Raw genomic sequence first — 21,653 nt, forward strand, 5'->3', positions numbered from 1 at the left:
GGTGGCGCAGTGGTTGAGAGTCCGCCTGCCGATGCAGGGGACACGGGTTCGTGCCCCGGTCCGCGAAGATCCCACATGCCGCGGAGCGGCTGGGCCCGTGAGCCATGGCCGCTGGGCCTGCGCGTCCGGAGCCTGTGCTCTGCAACGGGAGAAGCCACAACAGTGAGAGGCCCGCGTACCGCAAAAAAAAAAAAAAAAAAAGGATATTAGGTAAAAACTAAGGCAATCAAAAAAAAAAAAAAAACTAAGGCAATCTAAGACATAGACTTTAGTTAATAATAATGTATAAATATGGTTCATTAATTGTGGTAAATGTACCTACTATATGAATGTAAGTTGTTAATAATAGGGGAAACTGGCTATGGGTTATGTATGGTCTCTGTGGTATCTTTGCAGTTTTTCTGAAAATCTGACTATTGTTAAAAAGTTTATTTAAAAACTTCGGAAGGATACACAGGAAACTGTTAACAGTGGTTGACTGTGAGGGGTGTTTGGTGCTGGTAAGATGGAGCATAGGATGGAAGGGAAATATTTCATTGAGTACCTGAAAGATGTTTATTTATTTAACATCTTTATTGGAGTATAATTGCTTTACAACGGTGTTACTTTCTGCTGTATAACAAAGTGAATCAGCTATACATACACATACATCCCCATATCTCCTCCCTCTTGCATCTCCCTCCCACCCTCGCTATCCGACCTCTCTAGGTGGACACAAAGCACCGAGCTGACCTCCCTGTGCTATGTGGCTGCTTCCCACTAGCTATCTATTTTACATTTGGTAGTGTATATATGTCCATGCCACTCTCTTACTTCATCCCAGCTTACCCTTCCCCCTCCCCGTGTCCTCAAGTCCATTCTCTACGTTTGTGTCTTTATTACTGTCCTGCCTCTAGGTTCTTCAGAACCTTTTTATTTTATTTTTTTAGATTCTATGTATATGTGTTAGCATACGGTATTTGTTTTTCTCTTTCTGAATTACTTCATTCTGTATGACAGACTCTATGTCCATCCACCTCACTACAAATAACTCAATTTTGTTTCTTTTTATGGCTGAGTAATATTCCATTGTATATATGTGCCACATCTTCTTTATCCATTCATCTGATGATGGACACTTGGGTTATTTCCATCTCCTGGCTATTGTAAATAGAGCTGCAGTGAACATTGTGGTACATGGCTCTGTTTGAATTATGGTTTTCTCAGGGTATATGCCCAGTAATGGGATTGCTGGGTCATATGGGAGTTCTATTTTAAGTTTTTTAAGGAACCTCCATACTGTTCTCCATAATGGCTGTATCAATTTACATTCCCACCAACAGTGTAAGAGGGTTCCCTTTTCTCCACACCCTCTCCAGCATTTATTGTTTGTAGATTTTTTGATCATGGCCATTCTGCCTGGTATGAGGTGATACTTCATTGTAGTTTTGAATTGCATTTCTTTAATGATTAGTGATGTTGAGCATCATTTCATGTGTTTGTTGGCAATCTGTATATCTTCTTTGGAGAAATGTCTGTTTAGGTCTTCTGCCCATTTTTGGATTGGGTTGTTTGTTTTTTTGACACTGAGCTGCATGAGCTGCTTGTATATTTTGGAGATGAATCCTTTGTCAGTTACTTTGTTTGCAAATATTTTCTCCCATTCTGAGGGTTGTCTTTTTGTCTTGTTTATGGTTTCCTTTGCTGTGCAAAAGCTTTGAAGTTTCATTAGGTCCCATTTGTTTATTTTTATTTCCATTTCTCTAGGAGGTGGGTCAAAAAGGATCTTGCTGTGATTTATGTCATAGAGTGTTCTGCCTATGTTTTCCTCTAAGAGTTTTATAGTGTCTGGCCTTACATTTAGGTCTCTAATCCATTTTGAGTTTATTTTTGTGTATGGGGTTAGGGAGTGTTCTTATTTCATTCTTTTACATGTAGCTGTCCACTTTTCCCAGCATCACTTATTGAAGAGGCTGTCTTTTCTCCATTGTATATTCTTGCCTACTTTATCAAAAATAAGGTGACCATATGTGCATGGGTTTATCTCTGGGCTTTCTATCCTGTTCCATTGATCTATATTTCTGTGTTTGTGCCAGTACTGTACTGTCTTGATGACTGTAGCTTTGTAGCATAGTCTGAAATCTGGGAGCCTGATTCCCCCAGCTCCGTTTTACTTTCTCAAGATTGCTTTGGCTATTCAGGGTCTTTTGTGTTTCCATACAAATTGTGAAGTGTTTTGTTCTAGTTCTGTGAAAAATGCCATTGGAAGTTTGATAGGGATTGCATTGAATCTGTAGAGTGCTTTGGGTAGTAGAGTCATTTTCACAACGTTGATTTTTCCAATCCAAGAACATGGTATTTCTCTTCATCTGTTTGTATTGTCTTTAAATTCTTTCATCAGTGTCTTATAGTTATCTGCATACAGGTCTTTTGTCTCCTTTGGTAGGTTTATTCCTAGGTATTTTATTATTTTTTTTGTTGCAATGGGAGTGTTTCCTTCATTTCTCTTTCAGATTTTTTGTCATTACTGTATAGGAATGCAAGAGATTTCTGTGCGTTAATTTTGCATCCTGCTGTTACTTTACCAAATTCATTGATTAGTTCTAGTAGTTTTCTGGTAGGATCTTTAGGATTCTTTGTGTATAGTATCATGTCATCTGCAAACAGTGAGTTTTACTTCTTCTTTTCTGATTTGTATTCCTTTTATTTCTTTTTCTTCTCTGATTGCTGTGACTAAAACTTCCAAAATTATGTTGAATAATAGTGGTGAGAGTGGGCAACCTTGTCTTGTTCTTGATCTTAGTGGAAATGCTTTCAGTTTTTCACCATTGAGGATGATGTTGGCTGTGGGTTTGTCATATATGACCTTTTTAATGTTGAGGTAAGTTCCCTCTGTGGTTACTTTCTGGATTGTTTTTATCATAAATGGATGTTGAATTTTGTCAAAAGCTTTTTCTGCATCTGTTGAGATGATCATATTTTTTTCCTTCGATTTGTTAATATGTTGTGTCACATTGATTTGCGTATATTGAAGAATCCTTGCATTCCTGGGATAAACCCCACTTGATCATGGTGTATGATCCTTTTAATGTGCTGTTGGATTCCGTTTGCTAGTAGTTTGTTGAGGATTTTTTCATCTATGTTCATCAGTGATACTGGCCTGTAGTTTTCTTTTTTTGTGACATTTTTGTCTGGTTTTGCTCTCAGGGTGATGGTGGCCTCGTAGAATGAGTTTGGGAGTGTTCTTCCCTCTGCTATATTTTGGAAGAGTTTGAGAAGGATAGGTGTTAGCTCTTCTCTAAATGTTTGATAGAATTCACCTGTGAAGCCATCTGGTCCTGGGCTTTTGTTTGTTGGAAGATTTTTAATCACAGTTTCAATTTCAGTGCTTGTGATTGGTCTGTTTATCTTTTCTCTTTCTTCCTGGTTCAGTCTCGGAAGGTTGTGCTTTTCTAAGAATTTGTCCGTTTCTTCCAGGTTGTCCATTTTATTGGCGTATCGTTGCTTGTAGTAATCTCTCATGATCCTTTGTATTTCTGCAGTGTCAAGTTGTTACTTTTCCTATTTCATTTCTATTTCTATTGATTTGAGTCTTCTCCCTTTTTTTCTTGATGAGTCTGGCTAATGGTTTATCAATTTTGTTTATCTTCTCAAAGATACTTTTTTTTTTTGCGGTATGCGGGCCTGTCACTGTAGTGGCCTCTCCCGTTGCGGAGCACAGGCTCCGGACACGCAGGCTCAGCGGCCATGGCTCACGGGTCTAGCCGCTCCGCGGCATGTGGGATCTTCCCGGACCGCGGCACGAAACCGTGTCCCCTGCATCGGCAGTCAGACTCTCAACCACTGCGCCATCAGGGAAGCCCTTAAGTTACTTATTTTTGAACTATAGAAATAAAAAAATTCAATAGAGTTAAGAAAACTGAAGACTTTATATTTCTTGTTTGAGAACAATAATATTCGTTCTCTTTAAAGTCTTTAGGAAGAAGTTTAGAAAGTACTGTATTTGTGTTGACCATTACTACAGCTACTACTGTTACTATTTAGAAACATCTTAATTTTGAATTTCTGGAGATCTGGAGCTATATCTTAGGTTTAAGATAAGATACAGCTGTGTGGTTCTGCGCTCCATGCCTTGCGCTGGGTTGCTTAGTAAGTATTTCTGTTTGACTGTATTTGGAGCCCTTTAGTCAAATGCTGACAGTCGTTCTCCCCTTTGTTAGCTCGTCGGTAGCTGTGAACTTTTAAATTTTTTTAAATTAAAATTTTTATCTTAACTTTCCAAGGTCCCATGTCTTTTCTCCTGGTTCTCCGTATCTGGGAAAGTTAGAAGCCAGCCTTTCTTTCATTAAGAATAGCATGCCTACTCCCATGATTTTTAAGACTGTCACGGAACTGTTGTGAATAGGGGTAAAGAACCTGATTTTTACATTTCATTTCACATAAATGTTTTATTTTCAATAGTGGAGGCAGTTTGTAGTTGCTATCACCATTAATTTCTTGCTAGATGTTTGCTAAGAGGATCGAGTACAGAAGTAATATGTAAGTTTACAACTGCAAATAAAATCATGATGTCAAATCTAAACAAGGGAAGGGGGAGGGCAGAGAAACATTCTTTCTGAGAAAAAGCAGGATGTGGACTCTTTCATCAGCATCACCCTTCTATGAGGCTGTTTGTTTCCATGTTTGCAGAAAGAAATAAGTGGACACTAGGCACTTTGTAAGGTGACTTCCAAATGTTATGTCATTTTTTTTCCTTAAAAGAAACCTGTGAGGCATATTATTTTCTACTGGATGAAGAAAAGGAGGCTTAGAGAAAGGATGTATCTTTAATCCCTGTACACAGGGATTAAATGGCTGCATCAGGGATTGAACAGAAGCCGGCTGGATTCTGAAGCCCCTCATATATACTAGGCATGTTTTTTCCGGTGACTGTCCTCTTTCTACTACACACATTGCTGTGAATAAAGGAGACAGAAGTTGGTATTAATGGAAGTTTGTCCAGATAAATTAGGAGTATCCTTTAACTTGGTAACTTTATAGACTGGAAGAGAACTTGGGGCTAGAACCCACCGAAGATACCTGATTTATAAAAGGACCACCGAGGTGACTACTTCATTTCACTGAACATGAGGTTTGAGGCCAAAATGTTGGGACTTGATACAAGAAAAAAAAAGGGTTAGTGAGAAAGATACCAGTGTATTCCTTCAGTATTTATTTCTTTAAATAGCTACTGAAAATGATGCATTTTAAAAGCTATGATTTATTGATACTGTTTCTGTTGCATTTTCTGGGCAGAATTACATTTTTTATGTTGGAAGAAAATGCATAGTTATACGTCTGCGGGGCTGTAAGCAGAAAATTGGCACTTTGAGATTTGATCATGTGGCCAGTGGCCCCAGGCATTTAGTAGACACATACCTAAAAGATAGTTTCAATTTTTAAAGTTGTAAAACCTGCATACCTGAAGTTAGAGTGTTCCAGTTTCAGTAACAGGTCATCCCCAAACTTACTACGTTCACAGATTCTGTGGGTCAGGACTTTGGACAGTATCCAGAGAGGGATGGCTTGTCTCTATTCCACAGTATTTGTGGCTTCAGTTGGGAAGAGTGGACAGCTGGGGAAACCATCTGGATGGGTTTTCACTCATATGTCTCGTATTTTTACTGGTGGCTGGCTGGGGTCTATCCTGGTAGTTGGAGGTGTTGACCAGAGTACCTAGATGTAGTCTGCCCAGTCTGGGCTGGCCTGTCTTACAGCGTGATGGCATCAGGGGTGTCAGGGTTCTTACACAGTGACTCAGATCTTCAAGCTCAAGTGTTCTAGCAAATGAGATAGAAACTGCACCATGTTTTATGATCCAGTCTTGGAAGTCATCAGGCATCACTTTTGCCCTTAAAGCACTGAGAAGCCTACCTAGGTTCCAGGGAAGGGGACATAGATCCCTCCTTTCAATTGGAAACAAGTCAAGGTTGCATTGTAGAAGACCACATGAGACGGGCGAAACCATTGTGGCTATTTTGCCCAACAGAATATTAGGCCATACAATGCGGGTTATCTATCTTATGTAGGACTGGAGATGACTGTATTCATACCTCCTGTCATTCCTTTCTATTTATAGCCTAGCAGTAGCTTCATGTACATGGTTACTTCTCAGTTTTTTTACCTTTCCTCAGTTTCATGTTGCTGTATTTCTCATTAATAAGTCAAGGTAATCTAATAGGCTCTAAATCTCTGTGGATTGTTAACAACACAGCTTTATTTTTGTTTAGTCCTTATGGGAGGAATGGTGTTCCTGCAGTCATTTGAGGACCCAGACTTACTCCATCTAATGACACCACCACCCACTAAGGGCTCTGAATCCTCTATTAGGCCCTCCGCAACTGGCATAGTTAAGACACCCTTCTCTTAACTGCCTCGTGTCGGTCACTCATATCACCTCTGTTCATGTTTTGTTGGTGACAGCTAGCTAGTCATATGGTCCCCCCAGACTCAAGGGCACTGAGAAATACAGTCCGGTGTGTGTCCAGGGAGAAAGGCAAGGTGTGAATATTAGCTACATCTGCTACATTTGCCATGTTTGCCATCTCCTGTCCTCTATCCCCCAGGCTGCTAAGGAACCTGGAGCCTAAGCATTGCCAGAAAAGTCAAGGGTAGAATGAAACTAACCAAGCAACCAATTATTCAGTTTCTTTTAAAGTATATCAATTTGCAAAGTAGTATTGGAATTGTAGGAATTTAGACCTGAGATTATTAAAGATTATTTAGTTCAGTGGTTTAAGACGATTGACACCATGATTTCCTCATGGTGTTTGGAAGCAGATTGCTTTCATCCAAACAAACTTATGGGAAACTCCAGTTTATATAACAGGTAAGAGTGAAGCTGCTCTGGTTAAAAAGAGGTTGTGTCCCCATCCTTTTCCTCTGTGCTAGCCCCTAAGGCTTTTCCAAAGAATCCTAGGGCTCTGTGGATCAGATCTAATCACTTTCTTTAACAGACATGAGAAACCAGGGCACAGAGAGGCAGAGACATATTTACCAAAGATTACATGGCTTGTCCGTAGCAGACTGAAGGTTGAAATCACATCTTGGTATCCTTGGGCCAGTGCTCTTTGTATTATTATTTACTTAAGAATTGTGCCATTGCCTCTTTTCCGTACACATAGTCCTTGAGCCCCTGGCCTGAGGTAGGACATAATATACCTTCCTGGTATTTTTGGCTTCTTCTCTTCGTTATCCCAGCTGTGGGCAAAGGGCCAGGAGAGGGAAAAGAGCTTCTCTAGGAATAGCTATAGCATTTCTCTCCGTAGATGCTGATTTCCTCATACTGTGAGGAATGGGGGCTTGCACTTGAGTCCGTCTGTCGATGGACATTTAGGTTGCTTCCATGTCTTAGCTACCGTAAAGAGTGCTGCTGTGAACATTGGGGTGCATGCATGATTTCCTCATGGTGTGAGAAATGGGGGATGCTGTGGCATCGTGGGGACCAGGGATGGGGACTACGTGAATTCGCTTGCTCTCTGACCCTGATAGGGTCATGTCACTGTATGTGGAGGGGAGCACAGTGTCGTGGAAACAACATGGGCTCTGGAATTCAGCAGACCTGGATTTAAATCTTAGGAGTTAATGTGACTTGGGGCAAGGCGTTTTCTCATTTGAGCCTCCGTTTCCGTACTTCTCATGTGAATATAATTACTGGCATTGAAGGTTGTTGGCAGAATTAGAGGTAATATACTTGAAGCCTCATTACACAGTAGGAAGTAATGTTGCCATTGGGAGCGTCCACTTGGTGTCTGTCAGACCGAAGTTTAAGTCATAGTTCTATCACCTGTATGAGCTTCAAATCTTACATTTCTTTTCCGTAAAGTGAGGTAGTGGTTAAAAGCGTGGACTTGGGAGGCTGCATAAAGCAGGAACCATGGAGCCAGACTCTTCCCGTTGGAATCCTGGTTTTGCTCTTACCTAGCTGTGTAGCCTTGGGAAAGTTATTTAATCTGTGTCTTGGTTCCATCTTCTATGAAATGGGGGTGGTAATAGTTGGTAATATTTGAGCTTGCAGTGAAGATTAAATAAGTAAATATTTGTAGAATAGTGCCTGGTACATAGTGCTGTGGAAGTGTCTGTTAAAGCAAATAACAAATAGATAAATACCTCATAGGATGCGGTAGAGATTATTTTGATATGAAATATAAAGACCTATAGTCATTTTCTGGTAATGAGCACCATAGGTATTGACTATTATTATTTTTTAATGGAAGTATAGTTGATTTATAATGTTGTGTTCGTTTCAGATGTACAGCAGTGATTTAGTTATACATAGATACATCTGTTTTTCAGATTCTTTTCCATTATAGGTTATTACAAGAGAGTGAATGTAGTTCCCCGTACTATACAGTAGGTTCTTGTTTATCTATTTTATGTATAGTAGCTTGTATCTGCTAATCCCCAAATCCTAATTTATCCTTCTCCTCCCTTTCCCCTTTGATAACCATAAGATTGACTTTTATGTCTGTGAGTCTATTTCTGTTTTGTAAATAAATTTATTTGTATTATTTTTTTTTTTAGATTCCATATGTAAGTGCTATCATGCGATATTTGTCTTAGTCTGACTGACTTCACTTAGTATGAAAATCTTTAGGTTCATCCATGTTGCTGCAAATGGCATTATCTCATTCTTTTTTAGGACTAATATCCCATTGTATATATGTATTCTGTGTGTGTGTGTGTGTGTATATATATACACACCACGTCTTCTTTATCCATTCATCTATCGATGGACATTTAGGTTGCTTCCATGTCTTGGCTATTGTAAATAGTGCTGCTATGAACATTGGGGTGCATGTATCTTTCCGAGTTAGAGTTTTCGTCTTTTCTGGATATATGCCCAAGAGTCTTGCTTGGCTATTATTAAATAAGTGTGAGCTATATTGTTAAAGGTAGAAGTAACCTTTCCTGAGGTCCTACAAAATTCTAGAGCGTATGCTAGGAAATTTTTCTTTTAATCATCTTTGGTATTTTTCTGGATTTGGGGGAATGGTCCACACAGGTGCTTCCTATACCTGTGATGATTTGTTTCCCTTTACAGAAAGTAGGTAGTGGCCTGCCTGGCTTTCTCCCTGTCCCAGTAACCCTGCCAGGGACACACATTGGGTAGGAGTAGCCTTGTTTCCCAAATCCGTTTTGCCGTGACCTCCCCACCCAGACTTCCAGGAAGTGGTTGTTCAGGGGCACAGGAGAGCTGTTGGAAAGTAAGCCAGTGCTACAGTGACTCTGGAGCTCTTTGGGGGTGTTAGTTATTTCTCCAATAGTCAATATATATCCTTGTGGAATCGCTGGAAAAGAGACTTTTTCTTAGAAACTTTTTGTCTTTACTAATGAATTAGCACTGGATACCATTTTATTTTATTTATTTATTTAGTTGCGCCACTAGGCTTCTGGGATCTTAGTTCCCCGACCAGGGATCGGACCTGGACCCACGGCAGTGAAAGCACTGAGTCTTAACCACTGGATCGCCAGGGAATTTCTTGATACCTTTTTAAAATTAACTTTTGCTGTTTTCATCCTAGTATATGGAAGAAACACATTCATCCAGCAATAACCACTTCAAACTTTTGAGTGTGTATAGTTACTTGTCGGTCTATCTGATATTCTCAAGAAATGGATTCCGTGGTATAAGTTTTCAGGAAAATGCCAAATATTTTAATAAAAATAACTTTGTTGATCTTAATCTATTTATGTCATTTGGAATTATTGTTCCTAAATTTTATTTATGAATATAGCATGGGATTCAGGTAGTCTTGTGAAGTTTGACTTCAGTTCATAGTAACTGATTGTTTTTAATACTCAAGGGTGGGCTTTGGAGAATTATTCATGCTGATTCTGGATAGGGTCTGCCTAGCACTTAAGCAAGGCCTTAGGTTGAAAAAAATTGAGCTATGTAAATACAGAATGGGAACGATTCACCCTCATAGCATCTTGTATCAAAGGACTTGTAGTATTAGATGTTTGGAAGTCAGTGTCAGCATTAGATGCAGTCAGAGTTGTGTACAGCCCAGAGGAGGAGTCTTTATTCCTGGATGCTGTATTTACGGCGGAAGCTGATCCATTTTACCATACCTAGATCGTGGTGACCAAGTTGGGGAAGGATCTGCAAAGAGTAGTTAAGACAGCATCCTTGACCAGGAAGGACTCAGTCTGGGTGGGGGACAGGAGTATAAAAGAGAGAGCTGGGGATGCTTGGTCTGAAAGAGAACACTTTGTAGTGACTATCATTGCTGTTTTCAAATATTTGAAGGATGCACAGGTTTTTCTGGGAGCCAAGACAGTTCAGTAGAACAGCACACTTGGCTGAGGTCCCAGGCTAAGGGGAGAATTGCTGCTCACAAAATCTGGCTGGTAACGTTATCACCCATACAGCTGCCCCTTCCTGCAAACTCCCGGGAGGACCCTAAAGCATTCGGGGCAGAGAGCTCACTGGACACTGGCTTACCATCTCTTCCAGTGGCCTTCCTTTCCCTGCAAGCACCACATGGCTCTTACTTGCCCATAACATCTCCTTCCTCACCGTGACTAGTTGGCCAGGAAGTAAAGCAACACCTGGTGTACTCTACCACAGTGCTGCTTAAGTTTTAATGTGTATATGAATCATCTGTGGATCTTATTGAAATGCAGATTCTGACTCAAGTGGGTCTTGATTGGGGCCCCATAAGCTGAATTTCCACAGGTGATGGCGCTGCTGGTCAGTGGACCATCCTTGAGTAACAAGGCTCTACTACAAATCATGAGTCTACCCTTTAGGCTACAGTCAAGCACTGTCAGGCCGAATGGCCACCTCCTCCATGTTGCTTTCAGGACTAAGCCGTACATCTGTATTAGCAGAGGGTTACTGCCTGGAAATCCTGCCTTTTCCCCTTCCCAGTACTCATGAAACACTTTTAAAAAAAATGTATTTACTTATTTATTTTTGGTTGCATTAGGTCTTCATTGCTGTGCACAGGCTTTCTCTAGTTGCAGCGAGCGGGGGCTACTCTTTGTTACGGTGCGCAGGCTTCTCATTGCAGTGGCTTCTCTTGTGGAGCACGGGCTCTAGGCATGCGGGCTTCAGTAATTGTGGCTCATGGGCTCTAGAATGCAGGCTCAGTAGCTGTGGCGCACGGGCTTAGTTGCTCTGTGGCATGGGGGATCTTCCTGGACCAGGGCTCGATCCCGTGTCTCCTGCACTGGCAAGCGGATTCTTAACCACTGCACCACCAGGGAAGTCCCTCATGAAACACTTTTATCCAGATATCACTTAGCCATCTGGTTTCTTTGTCATCTCTAGGGCCACTTCTGCAGTTATCCAACCTTTTTTTTTTTCTTTTTTAAATTGCCTGAGAGCATTCTCAGGCCACAGGATTTGGCCCTGTCTGCAGGCCAGAAATGCTGGGGAATTACTGTCACCTGTAAGCAGTTCTCAACTCTGACATGTTTGTTTGGTTTTTTTAAAATTAAACACATCATCTTGACTTTTCATCCAAGTTGTCTGAGATACAGCAGTTTTTGTATATGTGCATGATGCTGTCAGATACTTTACCCCAAGACACAAGGCATCCATTTGCCTAACATTGGGGCACATTTGTTTTCTCATAACTGTATACTTGTGATTATCCCAAGGGTACCCACTTACTCCAATTCATTGCAAAATGATCTTTAAAGATCTGTTTATAATACATTGAGCATTTGCTCAATGAGGCCATAACCCCAGGAATAATGATCAAATCTTGTTAAATATATATGCCTCTCTTTTTCTTTCTTTCTTTTTTTATGATTCAAGTTATCTGGAGTATTTTTGATTGTCATTGATTGAGGTCTTTTCAAGGTCATGTCTCTTCCCCCAGCAGTAGCTTTTTGGTCAAAATAAAGTGATTGAAAGTGTTCTTGTGATGTGTTTGATCTTGGTACAGTCTCAGGTGTCAGGTCCTACTGCTTTTCCATACAGGAGCTGTGTGGTTTCTGGCAAGGTACTTAATATCTCTGATCATCTGTGAACTCATCTGTAAAATAGTGATGATAATATTTACCTTGAAGAAATTAATTGAGATGTTTATGAAAGCACTTGGCCCATTTCCAGCACATGCCAGTCACTTTTATTTTTATTTTTTGTACGCGGGCCTCTCACTGTTGTGGCCTCTCCCGTTGCAGAGCACAGGTTCCGGATGCGCAGGCTCAGCGGCCGTGGCTCACGGGCCCAGCCGCTCCACGGCATGTGGGATCTTCCCGGACTGGGGCACGAACCCGTGTCCCCTGCATTGGCAGGCGGACTCCCAACCACTGCGCCACCAGGGAAGCCCGCCAGTCACTTTTAAAATGACAGCTTTGCCTCCCGTTTGTTTCTCTTAGGCCAATTTCTAGCTTTTTTGGAGGGAGGGACACATATTTTATTTCCTTTTTCACTATTCTCAAAGCATCTTGAGAACAGGATCTGTATTTTAAATCCCATCTTGGCTTTTCACTATGTGTTCAGTCATGATACGAATAAATTAATGAATGACTAGATAATCTCTAAGGTTTTCCTGACCTTTTAAGTCTTCTGATTGTTCGATCCTTCCAGTGTCCTGGCTGCTTAGAAAAAAATTGGGAAATTCTCTTAAAATGAATGTCTTCTATATTAAGGGATTTCCTCCTTAGTAGTCTTAAAAAAATATGTATTATATTATTACTAGTAAGTATGTACCTGGGCCCAGGAGTCGGCTGCAATAGTATGAGTAACATTTTCAATTTGTCATCTTGGGCCTGATTCTTTGTATAGTGCAAATGAGATAGTCAGAGGCTGGTCTTGATTTTGCTTCCCCTGCAGTGCTCTCTTGGGAAGATCTCTGTGAAAGATGAGCAAGAAATGTGCATTTGTTTTCATCTGTGACGTGAGATTTGGAAGTTATGCATAATAGAGGCTGAGTTTCATGATACATTCATCTCAGTCCTCATGGAAGATGCATTTTATGTTCTGGATTAGATGTGCCCGGGCTAGTGGGGTCAGGCCAACTCAGCGGGTTAGAGGAGAAGCAGTAGGTCCTTGCAGATCTTGGGATTGAACCTGGTTATCTGTCTAGGCGAGTAGTTCTTGAGTTGTCTGTATGAATAAGCTGCTGGGAGATAGTGCCAGTTGAGGCCATCTTTACTACTCTGTCCTGTGCCTCTGGGATGGGCACCAAACTGGTATGAAGTGCGTAGACTGTCACATCTAGACCTGAGTTTAAATCCTGGCTTGGGTATGTTACTTAATTCCGGAATCTCAGTTGTTTTTTTTTAATATTTCAAAAGGGGTAATATCAGTCTTACAGTTTTTTGTGAGTGATAGGTTAGATAGTATATGTCAAATGCCTAGTGCAGTGCTCGGCAGTGAGATCGGGCCCTGTGTTGTTGATGATCATGGTGACACATTTCAGAAGGGCCACGTAGGAGACGAAGTAGGCCTGCCAACCGTGAAAGTATCAGCCCTGGTGTGTGACTGAGGAGTGTCCCAAAGTTGGCGGCCTTTTATGACTAAAGTGTAGACTACAGTGGTGGTGCTCAAAGTTTTTCATGGGTCTGAAAAAAGAAGGTAACAATCTGGGGAAAGAAAAACTTAATTGTATGTTTCATTCCATCAAATTTTGAAATACTGACACATGTGAGTAGCTTCAAACTTTGCTCCCCTATTGATTATCTAAGAGCTGTTCTTATAGCTTCTTGTCCAGAGGGAAGTAAAAAAGAAAAAAAAAAAAAGAAAAAAAAAGCCTTACTCATCTCTTCTCTGACAGTTTATTTCCATTCTGAACTATGCTTAAGCGACACTGCACCAAGCTTTGCTAATTAGCTTGTGGCCTGTCACTCACAGCGGATCATTTAGTCTCCATTTCAGGGCTTCAAGATGTCACCGTTAGGACTCTCAGACAAAAGGTGAATTGGGTTCCATACCGTACAATTGATTGTGGGTTGTGGTTCTTTGGGTCAAGCTGAGCTAATTTTAGATTCTGGGAACCCTGGTAATAATTCATGAGGATTGATGATGGCTGTGTAAAATAAAACACATTTTTGTTCTTTACATACAGCTATTTCGAACTGGAGAGCAGTGGTCTGAGGGATGAGATTCGATACCACTACATACATAACGGCAAGCCCAGGACAGAGGCACTTCCGTACCGGATGGCTGACGGACAGTGGCACAAGGTCTCACTATCAGTTAGTGCCTCCCATCTCCTGCTCCACGTCGACTGCAACAGGTATGACTTTGCCTTTGATCTTTCGTGATTGTGCCCTTGAAATTGAGCAATGGGGAAGGGATAAAGCCAACCTCCTCCAAGCCTTGCTGGGAAACAAACCAAAGGACCCTAATCGTCATTTAACATACAGAAATGGGCCATTAGGCGTGCTGGAATGACCATCTGTAATATGTTAAGAAAACAGTTCATTAAAATGGAAACATATCCGGCAATTAGGAAGAAATGTACAAAAGGTTGATTATAGATGGGGGAATATTAAGTGCACCTCGGTGTACTCCAGGTACCAGCTGGAATTCCATGGAGCTGTGATCACAGTTAAGTGTGATATATTGTTGAGTTCGTTCCACTTGGAAGCGAATGAGCTGGTCTACCTTCGACTGAATCTGAGAGGGCGGTGCTAGTGGAGCGGCTAATCCTATTCGACTTCATCAAGCACAGCTTTGCTTAAATATTTTTTCCAAATGGCAACTTCTTAAAGAGGCTGTTCTTTGAATCTTTTGGAATTGATGCCATTTATCCTCTGCAGAGGAATGAGCCTCCCAGCTTGTCGGAGGATGGCAGGACTATTTTGAAGTCGGGGCTTTCACAGGAGGTTGTGGGTTGGGTTGAGAAGGAGATACTGGCTCCAGTGTCCGTCCCTGGGCAGGGAGGTTGACTGCCAGCTGAAGAAAGGGCACTGTTGGTCTCTATTGGATCACTTGTGGCTGGACAGCTGGATGATGGTGGTCAGGTGGTCAAGGGGAATATTTTGATTTCTCCAGAACCCACTGAAAGTCCTTACGGAGGAATTTTATAGAGAATTTTTGGTGCTGCATGGTAGCTATGAATTGTTGGTTTTCATTAATGATACTGTCAAAGTTCAGATGATTGTTCGGCTACAGAACTTATTCTCCTGGGCCCAGGATAAGGCACAGGCATGTTGGGGACAGCCTCCCTTCCGGCACCCAATAGAAGGAAGCATAATCCGAGGTCAGTCAGCTCCACGCTGCATTTCTGATGAGATGATACTTCAATGTACTTGTCATTCCAGCTCTGCAGTCTCTTTTAGAAGAGGACCTGGAGAGGCAGAGAACAGAAACTAGTGTCAGGTTTAAGGGAAGTCCCACCATCTTAAAGTGAGTCTTGGTACAGTTTGATGTCATCTATTTCGGGCGCTTTCTGGATTTTTCTGAAGAATCGTGGCTTCAACTAGATGTAATGTGTGTGCCTATGGACCACGTGTCCATAGAAACCACAAACTCCTTTTTACCGTGGGCTGGGCAGTCTGGGTAAAGCCAGCCCTCAGTCACTAACTCCACTTCCACCTTCAAGAGCTTATTGGCTCTTTCAGTTCTCTAGAACTAAAGTGGCCTGTCAGGGAGCACGCGTGCTCCCCCCTACCCACCACTCATGCTGCCCCAATGGGAGAGAAGAAGGGTCCTGCATATCCCCCTACGCCATAGGCCAGAAAGGAGCCTCGAAGTCCTCATTTAGTAATTCCCAAATGAAAAGTCCTGGAGACACCACTGTTTTCTTGCTTTGCAATTTTTTTGCTTCCTCTTTTCAAAAGTTTTATCTTCTATTTCCCCATATTCTCCTCTCTAGAGAAGAGGCAAAAGAGGAGAGAGGATATGTCTCTGCTAATCGAAGGTTTCCTGCCTGCAAAATGCTCTGGTCCCTCTGAAATAGTCTTCTCTGCCATCCTCAGCCACTTGTTAGCTGTGGGAATTTGGGCACATTAATATCTTTTCATCCCAGTTTTTAAATTTGTAAACTGGGACTGCTAATACTAGCACATACTCACAGATGCTAATGTTAGAAAAGATAATTCACATAAAGTGCTTTGGGCGGTGCTTGGCCTTTGGCACCCAGTACATGGTGGTGGTTGTTACTGTTATTATTTATCCTGCACATCTGTGGTGTCTCTTCATCTCCAAGCTTTCATTTACTGTATATCCTGGCCTCTCTACCAGGAAAGTAGGGAGAGAACAGGAGAGCTGGAACCCACAGTATGCTTTAGGGTCAGCCCCATTTATACGGAATGGATTGAGGAGATTCTAAATATTATTTCCCTTCTCTTGAAAATTTTTATACTTTGGTTCATGACATAACATGTTTTTCTTTATGTAAGATCTTGGAGGGAAAGCATAAAGTTGTTGCCAGTTAATGATTTATGGACCCAACACAAATGGGTTTTTTAGATAGGTTAGGGAAAGAGAGGCTGGGAACGACTGGGCCATAGAGGAGGTAAATTTTGATTTTGGTGCAGGAAAAGTCTAGAAACAGAGTTCCCAAACCTGACTACACTTAAGAATTACTGGGGAACCTATAAAAAACATACGAGTAGCCGGGTGCCATCTCTGACCTAGTGGATCAGGTTCTCTGAGGGTGGAACTATATTCTTTATAAGCTCTCCGGACAGTTCCTAGGCAGGCAGGTTAGCCTTGGTGCATGGACTCGTGTTTGAAAACCCGTGGTTTAAATAGAGGGGGCACCTGCGGTTTCCCCAAATGTGGGAAACTCGACTGCATAGTTTGTGGTAGTGGGGGACTGCGTTCGTGCTTTCCCCTGAAAAAAAATATAGAGGGGTGGTAGAAGCTGGAGGACAGGCTGGGCTGCAACAAATAAGTGAGGGACCCTGGAAATATAAGTACCTGAAGGAGATCCCCAGTAGGGAGGAGGAAAGTTTAAGGTGGGCTAGTGTCTATTACATGGAATAAACATATCTTCTTCAGAAGTTTCTTGCTAGCCAGCACTGGTTGATTTTAGGGTGGCAGAAGCTCTGGTCTATTTATCAAGATGCTGCTCTACTACTTATCTAGGCCACCCTCACAGAGAGTGGATTCAGAAAGGCTGATTTTTATTCTCTAAGCTATGTATTTCATACTGCCGTGAGATTCTTCCTTTTTGATTCCTTTACCCTTAAAGTTACACTGTCATATTTTTCTCAACCTGTCACCTGCTAGAGTTGTGCTGGGCAGATGATAAATGGGGATATGATAGATAATATTTATTGAGTGTTGACTGTGCTAGTGACAGTGCCAAGTGCTTTACATAGATGAATTCATCACTCAGGCTGTTATTTTTATCATTTAAGAATGATGGAGCTGGGCTTCCCTGGTGGCGCAGTGGTTGAGAGTCCGCCTGCCGATGCAGGGGACACGGGTTCGTGCCCCGGTCCGGGAGGATCCCACATGCCGTGGAGCGGCTGGGCCCGTGAGCCCTGGCCGCTGAGCCTGCGCGTCCGGAGCCTGTGCTCCGCAACAGGAGAGACCACGGCAGTGAGAGGCCCGCGTAGCGCAAAATAAATAAATAAATAAATAAAACGATGGAGCTGAGGTTACGTTCTATTTCTGCAATCCCGCTGCTGCTAAGTGGCAGCTCTAGGATTTGATTTTGTTTTTCTTTTTCTTTTTTTTTTTTTTTTTTTTTTTTTTGCGGTACACGGGCCTCTCACTGTTGTGCCACCAGCTCTAGCATTTGGACCCGAGTCTGACTTGCATGCCTGTTGTAACCACTAGCCTGTTTAGCCCAACGGGAGGGACTGTTGTCACTGGACTTAGAATATGAGGCAAGGCAAGAGCCAGACTCAGTGTTAGCAGTCTGTTCTTTATTTCTAGTATTTTTCTCCCCTTGTCTTATATTGCCAGTCTTTGGAGTTCAGTAAGATGTGGAATCTTACTAATGGAACCCATTGCCTTGGCATAAGGGAAGGGACCTCCATCTATTATTGCACATCTACCATAGGCCAGCTAATATGCTAAGTATAATAGTCCTTAGGACGGCCATGTGGTGTGGGGGCAATTTCATTAGACCCATTTTACAGATTTGGAATTAGAAAGGCTCCAAGATGGTAAGTAACTCAGTCTCAATCACATAACATAAAAAGCATAGAGCCAAAACTGTGAACCAGGATCTAACTCCCCAACCTTGTCTTCTCTCCTCTCTGCCTCTGAAATTCATGTCCTTCCCAAGACAAAGTTATAACCATGCCAGGAAGTCTCCCCAGGAGAGAGAATCTACAGAAGGTCCAGGAACCATAAAAACACTTGAAATCAGGAAGAGAAGATGCCAGGCAGTTCCTTTGCTCTGAGGAACTGGAATGTAGCAGGATTTTCTACCTTTTTTAGAATTGAGAAACAGAGCCCATTCAGACCTAATAACACAAATTGTCACAAGAAAAGCGACCGCTATTTTAGTTGGTAGTTGAACACTTTCTGCTTGCTATTGAGACACACTTTTCTCCCTGCTTCAGCTGTTCAGCTGGGCCTAGTTAGAAACTCCCAGAGTGTGGGTAGCAGATCACCTCAAGCTAGAAACATAAAAGGAACCACTCAGTTGGGTGGCCAGCCTGATTATCTCCACTGCCTTAGGTTTTTCTTTAGCTGCCTTGGTATTAATAGTTGCCAACAAAGCTGAGAAGGAGGCCTGAACTAATCTTCCTCAGCTTCCCCTGCTCCATTCTCGGCTCACCCCGTGGCCTCTCCCCATTACTCAAAGCCCACAATCCATTGACATCGGGGATCCAGGGCCTAAGAGTTCTTTCACCACAAAAGGGATTTTCTTTCCTTCTCTTTATTTGGTAACTCTTAATTTTCAGTCAATCCATCTAATGAAAGTATTGGACACACTATCTCTGCCAGGCTGTGGAGATACAAAGCATTAGGAGTTCTTGCCATCAGGAAATCCATGGTTTATTTGTCCAGTACGTTTGAATTCTGAAGCCACCAGGACCCCCCCAGTGATTGGCCCTGGTCCTTGGATATCAGGAAAATCGTGGACTCGGATGGAAGCCTTGTGAGCAGGCTGTTCTGACAACTCATAATAGCAGCTCATAATAGTAGAGAGAACTGAAAAGCGTTACTCCCAGCATCTGGGTCTTGAAGTGACAGTGGAGGAACGGACTCAAAAGTGTTTTCCATTCAAATGGTACATGTATCCAGCCTTCAGCCAGAAGTTTCTGCAATATGCAGGTCTCCCCACACAAATCCCACCTCCTCTTGCCTCACTGCTGCAAAAATTTCTCTTACACAGTCCCATTGTAATGGAGCTCTGAACTCTCACCTCATTTGTTCAAATGTGCGCAGGTGGACAGAGCACGTGTGCACACACACACCTGCAGCCCGGTTGTCACTCTGACCGTTAATGATTATATTCTAGACAGTAAACATATTTAGATTTTACTTCTAACACACGCTATTTATTCACTGCAGAGCACATTCAGTGTTTCCGTACAACTGATTTTGAAGAACATACAGAACCAGGAAAACAAACTTACTATACATCACTGAACAAGTCAGTAATTCAAGGTTCCTCTTGAATATTTCAGAGTAACTTCAGGATATGAGCATCTGTTTATATCTCTAGGTTTTTCATAATGAAATATGGTGACACGGCATCTTCTTTCCAGAGAGCTCCTAAAGTATTTACAAACATCATATTAAACCACACATTCCTTAAGGTAGTTAAGTCACGTATAATGTACTCCACTGTCTTTTATACAAACATTTGCACTAGAGTAAGGAGGGGGAAATTAAGAGATGACTATCAAAGGCCAATGCTTCCAAAGGAGCCAGCCTAGATTCTCGGTCTCCTGCTTCTCCTACTGACAGATTATTTACTTCACAAACAGGAAAACATGCACACAAGTCATCATCAAAATTAAAACCGAAGATCCAGCATATGCCTCATGTCCAGCTAACCCGGTAGCACCAGATCTTCTGTCCAGGAAGAGATGACAAGCAAGCTAGGAAGATAGGATATAACCCACGTGTAAATTTAAGTAACAGTACAAGGAGACAGTACAGGGGATGTTGTAAGTGCGCGATGGATTGCTAGATTTCTGCTAGAGACAATCAGGTCTGGGAGACAACAGGAGAAAGAGCTCCTGGGGACGTGGAATAGCCTCTCTATTTCTTACCATCCCAGGTGAAAATGCATGACAATTTCTGCAGCTTTACAGTTTTTGCCACTGTGATGTGATTCCATACCAGTCACATGAGAACTGGGCTTAGAATGAGGTTCATCTTATAAGCATTACACAGCCAGTTATAGTGCTGGTGAGAGAAGAGTGTGTATGGGTGACTGGATGAAGTTGGCGGTGAGAGAAAGCCTGCAGGAAGAGACAGAGAAGGAAATATGACAGAGGGGAGGACAGGGGAAGAAAAGCTGTTCTCCAAGTGACCAGGCATATGGGCTCTGTGGTCTAACCTAAACTTGTAGCGAATGCTGGACCTTTGTCTTGCTTTTGCCATTTAAAAAATGTGACTTAAATGCAATGATGCAGGGATATGAAATCAGGAAATCTGTGTCTTACATTCTTTGAAGATTCCTCCCATCGTTTTGTCCTCTAATCCTTCCTCCCTCCCTATGCCAGAAACTGTTCTTGCATCTGTAAAACGGGAGTAATAGTAACTCTTCTACCATATGGTTGTTGTAGGAATGTAGCAAGAGAGTGTGTGCAAAATCCTTAGAAAATTTCAAGCTACTATATGAACACACAGCATCATGAAGTGCTATAAACATATACCATCATATAGAAAAGATGTTAAAGTATCATATTGAAAATGAATACAGTTTAGTCAGATTTTCACCTGTATAAAAACAGTGGCTCGTGTCCCGTGGATGAGGATCTAGTGTGTAATGTGGATCCGTGGTGCAGTGTAGGGTTTGAGGTCCCTGAAGTTATTCTGACTGCCAAATCCTAGGCATGGTTCCCCAGTAGTTTGTCTTCTAGTTCCATGGTAGGTACTGCAACATCATGGTGCACGGTTTTTATGCCAACACAGTCCCTTTAAAAATAAGTATTTGTAGAGTTTCTTTAAAAATATGTAACTGAGGCTGAATGGGGAGGGAAACATCCCCTCCAATGTAATACGATCTTTCATTGGTCCTGGCAGGGCTTTGAGAATGTGGTATGGCGTCTTTCCTTTTATATTTCTGTGAGAGAAGCGGTTCAAAGATTTACTTCCCCCCTCCTCAAGCCACGAGCCAAAATCGTCAGAGCTTTTAGGAGGAGATGTAAACAAAGCAGGTGAATGAGGAAACTCATATGTTATAGTTTCCTGGGTCTCCTAAACAAAATAGATACTCTTCGCTTCTCTACTTTGAAAATCTGGCTTTTTAGCACAAGAACATTCTGGATTGAAAACTTGAGCTGAAAGACATCGTTAAATTTGTATGACCCTAGGAAATTCATTTACTGTGTCTGGGCCTTAGCTCCCTAGGTATAAAAAGAGGGGCTAGGACCAGATTATTTCTAAATCCTCTTCCACCTCTACTCTTCTGGGCATCTCTCTGATTCTAGCTCATCACAGCGCTTAGGTAGGTAGGGTACGATTTTTTTTTGTTTTGTTTTTGCCTTCAAGACCCTGGAGAGCAACCCAGCATGCCACCTTCCCAGGGCTGCTTCTGTAGTAGACCGGCAGGGAGCTGGTTTGCAGTCATCTGAATTGATAC

At 42.0% G+C, this 21,653-nt stretch overlaps 1 protein-coding gene and 1 pseudogene across 1 annotated transcript in view; both read left to right on the plus strand.

The window, feature by feature from the left end:
- NELL1 (neural EGFL like 1) overlaps nucleotides 1-21,653 on the plus strand; it is an 891,542-nt gene that overhangs the window by 113,125 nt on the left and 756,764 nt on the right. Inside the window, 1 exon segment of the mRNA XM_032640327.1 lies at nucleotides 14,046-14,216. Within this exon segment, the coding sequence (XP_032496218.1) occupies nucleotides 14,046-14,216 (171 nt within the window).
- Nucleotides 16,614-16,766, plus strand: LOC116758939 (annotated as a pseudogene).

The sequence above is a fragment of the Phocoena sinus genome, chromosome 8 (genome assembly GCF_008692025.1).
Source record: "Phocoena sinus isolate mPhoSin1 chromosome 8, mPhoSin1.pri, whole genome shotgun sequence".
Classification (NCBI taxonomy): Eukaryota; Metazoa; Chordata; class Mammalia; order Artiodactyla; family Phocoenidae; genus Phocoena; species Phocoena sinus.